This window comes from Lutjanus erythropterus, chromosome 3 (assembly GCF_056507025.1).
Source record: "Lutjanus erythropterus isolate fLutEry1 chromosome 3, fLutEry1.hap2, whole genome shotgun sequence".
NCBI lineage: Eukaryota > Metazoa > Chordata > Actinopteri > Lutjaniformes > Lutjanidae > Lutjanus > Lutjanus erythropterus.
The window spans coordinates 9700394-9709354 of NC_139319.1; the positions used below are offsets into that span (position 1 = coordinate 9700394).

The following is an 8961-nucleotide window of genomic DNA, read 5'->3' on the forward strand; positions in this document are numbered from 1 at the left end:
TCAAACTAGTTCAGAAGTCTGAAAAATATTTCGGTTCTACCAGTCCAAGATATTTCAGCAGTTCAAAAGTCAAGGATAGAAAAAAGTTGATGTTCAGACTTTTCAACCGAGGAACTCAAAATCTTAGAAAATCTAAATCTGTTAAATCTTTTAAAAAGCATCTTAAATCTCATTTGTATACTTTATGGTTTTCATTTCGTGATAATTTAAAATCTAAATATTTTTAAATTGAATTTATGTATTTAACCTGAATGAACACTGGTATGGCATCATGGGAGAAAGAGTCTTTATTGTCTATGAGTTGTTCATGAAGCACACAGCAGCTGATATTCTCACGGGATGTTACAGGTTGTTCTTCTCACTCCCTCTGTCTCTGTTTTCCCGTCACTTCCATCAAACGGTTTGTTTCCTTTGACACATAATAATAATTACAGTATGTGTCTCTTTGTTGTGTAGTTTCTTTCACTAACATGCAGCATTAACCCGTCAGTCTGTGTGTGGACGTCTTATTAGCAGTGAGAAAGGGAGACAGAGACAAGGAGGAGTGACATCTGGTGGTGAGCACTGTCACTGATAAGACTGTTGGGACAGTTATTTTGTTTGTGTGTGTGTGTGTCTGTGTGTGTGTGTGTGTGTGTGTGTGTGTGCGTGCACGCAGCCGCCTGCTGCAGAAGATTTCTCTCACCTTCCTCCGGAGCAGAGGAAGAAGAGGCTGCAGGCGAAGATTGATGACATCACCAAAGAGCTGCAGAAAGCACAGGACCAAAGGTGACGACGGCAGCATCACAGGCAACTCCAAGACCTGAAAACACAGACTTAGTCGTGTTTTTTTTACTGAGAAATATCTTTAATTCACGACGTTCACCGTGATCATCTGAAGTTGTTCGGGGCAGCGTAGACTGAAACTGTGGCGACATCCTGCGTTTGACCCGATTAGTCCTAATTGGTCTAAAATTGAATTCTTTCAGGATAAGTTTTTGATCTGTTAGGAAGCGTTTTAATACTGTAATTGGTAGAAACCCAATTAATTCAGAGAGAGTTCAAGGACAGAGGTGTTGTTGTAGTTTCAAGCTTTCAGATTTACTTAAAAACCGTCATCAAGATCAGACGGTGTCAAAAAACAACCTCTTAAGACTGCTTCGATACCTCTGCCCCTTCTGGAGAAACTCTGCTTTTAAACACCAGTGTATCTCTTGGTTAATGAGTTCAGCTCCAAATTAATTTGAAGTCTTAGAACTTCAGAGGTGAGAAAAGTTCCCTGAAGTATTTCTTTACAGCGCTGAATATCTAAATCAGCAGCAACCAAAGGTCGAGTTTGGCAAAAGAAATCCTTAATTATTATTCAGGAAGAGTTTAACATCAAGACTGTGTTCAAAAGAAGTTGAGAAAACTCATAATTTCCAGACAACTGTCTTTACTATATTTTTGAATTTTAAGTTTTGAAATAAACTGAAAGTTTTGGTCTCCCATAATCTTTTGTTTAGATAATTTACCTCTCTTCTTTGGAGAAACTTGAATCTTTGAGTTTTAGAAACAAATTCAGTATTTCAAAAGGTGTTTTCTTACTGTATTTGGTGCTTAAAAATGAAATGGCTGCAATTTAAAATAGTAAAATATTAACTGTCATTCACATTAATGAGTTTTCTCAACAGTTTTTGGAAAATAAAAAATAGAAACAAATAAAAATATGATTCTAATGGGAGATTTTACACTGATGTTATCGAGAGCCATTGTTAGTTTTAGAAGAGTTTTTAACACATTTAATTATTTGAAGTTGTGAATTCTTGTTTGGGACGAGGGTGACTTCTGGCAGAAAGCAAGTTTAGAAATAAAAAAAAAGCAAACCTAAACATTTCATAAATTAAATGTATATAAATCCTTAAAGAATACATTTTAACCCCAAAAAATATTTCTTTTTGGAGGGACAGTTCTCAAGAATGGGTGATAAACATTTATAAATGATGAATCAAATCTGTCACAGTTATTCAGGTTCTCTCAGATGACAGTCATGTTAAAATGATCCATGTTCACTACACGGCCAAAGTTATTCATGTAACTTGGGGCCATTTTTCATGGTTTCAGTTTGGGATCTTGGTTACGATTACGGGACATTTTAATGCTGCAGTGCAGCAGTTTGCGGAAGAAGTTTTTTTCTGTTTCAACACTCCTGTGCATTAAGTCCAGTTCAAGAAGAAATCATTTTCTCAGATTGGTGTGAAGAACTTCACAAAGGAAAGGTTCAAAATAAGATCTTGTCTTTGTCCAGCCCGTGTCTCCTAGACATAAATGAGCTCAATTTAAGACCAATATGAGACTTTGACCATTTTCTCATACTTCTTAAATTCGGCTCTTGAGAAAAAGCCTCTGTCTCGTCTCAGCCAGAGACAAATTTGAGCCCAGCTGAACATCTTAAAAATGTTCCTTTTTTGTCTCAGCAGAGATAACAGTGAGAACTAAAAGAAAACTTGGTTATCTTAAATGAAATCTTAACCTTGTTTCAGCGGTCAAATTAAAGTCTTGACAGTGCTCAATGGTCAAATTACGCCTGGTCAAATTAAAGTCTTGTTGTGCCATCAAGGACAAACCTTTGAGACACCTGTGAGGTCAGCAAAAGATCTCCTGCTTTTCTTTTGTTTTGCTCCTTTTGAGACGTCAGGAAGCTCATAATAAGAATCTCATTTATCAGGAAGTTGTGATTGCAACAATTAATGCAAATTCAACCAATCCCTGTGCTTTCTGTGTGAGCTCACAATTTTGTCCAAACTCTTGAAACGCGCAATCATACACTTACGTCTTAATAAACAAACTCAATGTTTAGTTTTATCGTTCACAATTTGTTTTGCGATCATATTTTTTTTAATTTGACATGCGTAATGAAAAGAATTTAAGAATTTTGTGCTGTTTTGACTGAGTTTGAGCTCAAAACGATTTTGCTTCATACTGCTGAGCCTTTTCGGAAAGGTTACTGAGAAAAATATTGCAACTTTATTTTGCAATTTTCTTTTGCTCCTGCAATTTTTTTTGCAAAAGAATGCACAAAAACATAGCAACATGCATTGTAATTTTTTTTTTTTTTTAAGAAAAGCAGCTGTGAAATCTCGTATGTTAGACCACAACCATCCCCATGAAGCCTGCAAAATCCTGAAGGGGCTGATTTATTTCTCACAAGATTAAGAAAAGACACTTGTAAGAAACAGTTTTCCTCTGGGTTGACTGGTCCTCGCAGAGCCCCGACCTCGACTCCATCCCGCACCTTTGGGATGAACTTGAACAGCGAGCCAGTTTTTTCACCCATCATTAGTGCCTGACCTCGCTAATGTCATGTACTGTAGTACGGCATGTCCCTTCAGCACGTCTTCCGAAAAAAATTTCTGCCCGTCCCTCCCGTTCTTATCAGCAGTGCTGCATGGAAGAGAAACTTCCTTAATCAGCGCTCACATTTCCAAAACAATAACAATTTCTTACCTCTGCCTGACCTCAGTGACGCACTGGAGAAGATGAAGGGCGTGTACGAGCAGAATCCGCAGATGGGAGACCCGTCCAGCCTGGAGCCTCAGATCACAGAAACTGCCCAGAACATAGGCCGTCTGAGGGGGGAGCTCGCCAAATATGAGGTTACCACACAGTCATACACATACATGTGCTGACATTGTGTTCACGACAGAGCAGAGTTCAGTGTCTGTGCATTTGTGGCTTCACATCTCCTGCCGGTTTGTTTGCAGACGTGGCTGTCGGAAGCAGTGGGAGGAGAGGAATCTTCCAACGCCATCAACAATAATTCTCAACATGGGTAAGACCTGTATTTAAAGGAGCAGTTTCACATTTTGGGAAATACACCCTATCGCTTACTTTGAAATGAGGAGATTGATACCACCCTCATGTTTGTCTAGTTATCTTAAAGACAGGGCTGGGAGGGTTACTGTACTTTAAATATGTATTCTGATACAGTTACTTTTTGCCACAGTTTTTTTCTACACGCTTTTAGCAGAAAAAAATAATATAATAATGAGAACAAAAACAACAGGAGTCTGCAGCAAGCAACACTGCTTAGACTCCTAAAAATGGGGTTTACAATTTTAAAATAAAGAGCGATATACTACCATGCACAGTGCACACACAGCTGCCAAATCTATTATCATTTTTAACCGTTAAATAAATGACTTAATCACAAAACAAAGGAGGGAACACTTGGACAAACTAGTAAACCTAGCAATAAAAATAAAACACATCTGTTAAACCCCAACAACCTGCACCTATTTTAATAATCAATTAATCTTTTTTTTTTTTTTATTCCAAATTCTCTCAATAGCTTTAAGTTGTGGACAAAACAAGACATTTGATGTCATCTTGAGCTTTGATCAACAGTTTTCTCCATTTTCTGACATTTTATTGACCAAACAACTAATTGATTAATGGAGAAAATGGTCAACAGATTAAACAATAACTAACAAAATAATCATTAGTTGCAGCCCTAAAAACACTGTGTTAGACTTAACAAAGTAACCCTCCCAGCCCTGATTAATCTTCTCACCTCACTCTCTGCAAGAAAGTGAATAAAGCTATTTCCCAAGTCTTTTTCTACAAAAACGTGTAGCAGAATAAATTGAGGAAATGACATGACTCATATTTTTCTTGGATTTATTGTATATTTTCAGCGTCGTAGCAGCCGAGCCGTCTCAGAACATCTACACAGAGTTTGAAGATGAATTTGACGACATAGAAACTCCTATTGGCCAGTGCACGGCTCTGTACACCTTCGAAGGTACATTTGAACTCATTTATACTCAGCTGGTTCATGAATAGATCTCATTACAGCCTTTTATATGTGTGTGTGTTTGTTTGCAGGCAACAGTGAAGGCACCATTTCCATTACGGAGGGAGAGCAGTTGAGTATAATGGAGGAGGATAAAGGAGACGGATGGATGAGAGTCCTGAGAGCCAGTGGAGAAGAGGGCTATATACCTTCATCCTATGTCAAACTTAGCCCGTAATACACACACACACACACACATATACACATGCACACACACGCACGCACACACTCCCAAAGCCTGTGATGGAAAGTTAAGAGCCAAAGGTGAATACAAAGTCATCCGTGATAATTGGAGCTGTTCTCTGCATCTTTTATCTCAGCCAGTGACGTGTATAGCGAGATGAAAGTGAGTGATTATAAAGCTTGTTATCGAGGCTGATTGCGATATCATACACTCCCCGTCTCCGCTCGCCGCGGCAGCAGAGGCCGTCTTTAAACACAGACTGTCAGTCCTGTCTGATCTTTATAAATTTAAGCTCCTTTAAAGCCAAACTTTTGAATGTAATTCCTGAACTTTTTTTTGTCACGGCGTTTTAAGTGACGACTCGTGTAACATGCTCAGCATCGTAGTAGCCTGATGACGCTGCATTTCTTTATGTTGATATATCCACTCACTTGACTTTTCCCGCTGCCATTTCTAATAACCTGCTGAACTGTTTCTTTTTGTAACACCAGCCCTCTGCTAAAAGCTCTTTCCTGACAGGATAATGTGAGTTTTTTATCATAGTGATGTGATGTTTTATGACTTATAACTGGATGAAAACCACTACTCTATAGGGAGTGTGCAAAATATAAATTCTCTCAATGGACTGTCACAGTAAAGGACAGGTTCACGGTCTTTTTTTTATGTCTGTCTTAAAACATATGAACATTAATGACATTTTGCTTGCTGCCCTTCCGTTCAGTCTGGCCCTGAAGAGATCCCTTCATAACATGCTTCTATAAAAATGTTTTGTTTTAAAATCCTCCTCCGTTTGAAAGAAGCCGGATGGGAACTGAGATGGGAGACATTTCACTGCTCCCTGATTCATCAGCGACTGAAAAGACAATGTATAGTGAAAATCTGAAGGGACATCTGACCATATTTCAAGATAAACAACATTTTTTATAACCCAACAGCTAACATTAGCATTCAGCCACTTCCTAGCTAACAATACCATGTGACTCCGTTACATAATACGATTGTAAATTGTTCAAATTCATTCTGAAATACTAATGTACATCTTGGACACATTTATTTAAGCCTGGAAGTAAGACGTACTGGATGTGATCAAGCTTGCAATGTGATGCTAACTGCCTTACTGATCTTGTCCAAGTACGTAACGTAAAGCAGCTCAAACAGGAAGTTTTTGAATGATAATGTTAGCTGTTGTCTCACGGCAGCTAACGGGTTATCAAGTATGTAGTTTGAACTTTGAATATGACCCACTGTCCCACCAAATTTTCACTATTCATTGTCTTTTCTATTGCTGATCAGTCAAGAAACAGTGAAATGATAATTATTGGTCAGATTCTCTACGCTTATGCAACATTTAATCACAGTGAAAATGTTGTTTTTGAAGGGCTAAATACCAATATGGAGGGATTCAATTTAGGAAATTATTACATCTTAAAATAAATTTTGACTTTTGATCATTACAACACTTTGAAATGTTAATTCTCTGCAATGCTGCAGAAATCCCAAGTAAACAGAATGAATAGGCATGAACAAAAAAAGCTATGCAGCATTCAAATGTTGACTTTCAAACTTTTTAGTAAAGCCCTACTTCTAATGTAAGTAATGGGGAAAAAAAAGTCCTTGGTCTGCGTAAACATGTTTTCCAGCATTTCTCTAAAGATAATAAAATGAGGCTTCAACAGTCTTGAGTCAGACTTTTAAATACAAAAACCTCTCTTTGTGTTACCATCTCGTCTCTGCAGCTCAGCAGGAAAACACTGTCCAGCAAAAAAGAGGAATTTTATACTATAAAGACTGAAACTTTGATAACTTGATACGAGTGACTCAGTCTGTTAGAGCCTCGTATTAGGTTCAAATAAAGTTCAAATCTATTTTTACACAGAAGAAGGGCTGTGGATTTTGTCTCCCATCACTTACAATGGAAACATTTTAAGAAGGGATCTTTTAATGGCCAGTATTAACAGACTATGTGAACCAAACCTCTTAACTCCATATGATATATTACAGTTTCTCTTCTAAAGCGAAATCTGCAAGGAAACTTAGAAATGTTTTTGTGAATTTAAAGGTTCAGTGTGTAAGATTTCTGGGGATCTACTGGCAGAATATAGCTGGAATGGAATCTAATCAATAATCATAAGCATGTTTTAATGAGTTTCACAGCCCCCAATATGATGGCCTCCATGGAAGAGGAACCACACCCTCTGTAGACACAAACAGCTCATTATAAGGTAATGGAAATGTAGCAACTCTTATTTTCAGGTTATACTAATGAAAACATACCTATGAATAATATTTAATTCCTCTCAGTTTCTGCCAATAAATCCTCCAGAAGACTTACAAAAAAATAAAGGAAAAGGGCAGAATGGCAATAACAATCAAAGTTCAATGTAAAGTAAAAATACGATATTTACCTTGTGATCATTCCTTGCACAAATACTTGGTGAACAGCTCGTGTTTGAGGTCACAGCTTCAGTCCTCGTCTTCACTTTATGAGTTCCAACTTTGCACAGAAATGGCAGACCGGTCACAAATCTGGTCATTAACTGGTTCCTCTTTGATGGTTTTTATATTTCTTCTACATGTATGCTTGTTTTACATTGTTTAACCACATGTTTTTTTTTTATATACTGAGCCTCCAGACCTCTGAATCTCACTCTTATTGGCCTTCTGAAATCATCTGAACCATGGATGTTTTTTTGGAAGTCAATATTCTGACCTGTTCAACCAAATTTTAAAATAATTTATGACACCAGAAACTATTTCAAACGGAGAAAATTTGAACTTTTGAGATTCAGCTTCTCACTTGATTTCTACCAAGAGTGATGAACAATAAAAAGAAAATGTTTAAGCACTTTTAAACTCTGATGGGAGTGTTTAAACTAGCACTCCAAACATGTTTAAAAATACTCTTACTGTAAATAATAATTTGTGTCTGATATGGTTTTTCCACAAAATTTAACTAGTTTACAGTTCTAAAAGTCATCTCCTCCTCCCTCACTGGAAAATGCAGAATGTATCAAAATACTAAAAAGTTAATTTTCAGTGGAGTTGCATTTGAGGTTTCAAGTTTCCATATCACACTTTTGTAATTGCACGATGGTTTATGGATGTCTTAACTCAAATTTAAAGGGATAGTTTGGATTTTTTTAAATGGGGTTGTGAGTATTTATCGATATAATAGTGCACTTACAGTAGATGGCAGGCAACACGCCCCCAGTTTGGAGAAGCAGTAGGAGTACCGGTGTAGGAAGCTAAGCGATGTACTGCTGTGGACAGGGTCAGCAGCAAAACATATTTCAGCCACCTAAAAAAATCAGTATCAGGTTTAGTGTACGCTGTATTTGGAATATTTTCACTGCTTTATCTTGTCATCAGACAGCCTTTTCTGATGGCAAACCACTGTCATTTAGGCCAAATATCGTTCTCTCCAAACCAACCTCCAGTAGCAAAAATGGTAATTTTACCTCACAGGACACAGGCGTCGCTGGTTAGTTAGTTTGTGTTATTGTGTGACCCTTTAAAACACTTTTAAACAAAATTACTGTCTTTGTCAATGGAGTCTGGTGGCTTTGGAGAGAACGAGATTTGACTTGGATAACGGCGGTTTCCTGTCAGAAAGGGATGTCTGACATCAAGGAAAAACAGTGTAAATACTGCGTTATTTGACTTTTGCTGCTGACCTTGTCCACAGCAGCACGCTGTTTAGCTTCCTTCAGCGGTACTCCTGCTGCTTCTCCAAACCGAGAACACGCTCTCTGTCCATCTACTATAGTAATCCACAGACTATTGACAAGTACCTCATACCACCCCACTTCAAATAATCCAAAATATCACTTCAAGGTGAACACAGAGAAACTTTCCCCATTCAGCAGACATTTTTTTTTTAAAACAGCCTTCTAGTGTCAAACTGCACATCCGTCAACCTGCACAGTGAAGCTCAAACAACCAGGAGAACAAACAATGAGCAGAA

General features: G+C 37.7%; 1 protein-coding gene across 2 annotated transcripts in view; it reads left to right on the forward strand.

The window, feature by feature from the left end:
- Positions 1 to 5862, forward strand: part of trip10b (thyroid hormone receptor interactor 10b) — a 34789-nt gene extending 28927 nt beyond the window's left edge. For both annotated transcript variants that reach the window (XM_084714926.1, XM_084714927.1), the window contains 5 exons: positions 659 to 768; positions 3482 to 3614; positions 3723 to 3790; positions 4656 to 4762; positions 4846 to 5862. In XM_084714926.1, coding sequence (XP_084571052.1) covers positions 659 to 768; positions 3482 to 3614; positions 3723 to 3790; positions 4656 to 4762; positions 4846 to 4991 — 564 coding nt within the window. In that variant the 3' untranslated portion in view covers positions 4992 to 5862. The remainder of the gene's footprint in view (positions 1 to 658; positions 769 to 3481; positions 3615 to 3722; positions 3791 to 4655; positions 4763 to 4845) is intronic.
- The last annotated feature ends 3099 nt before the right edge of the window (positions 5863 to 8961 follow it).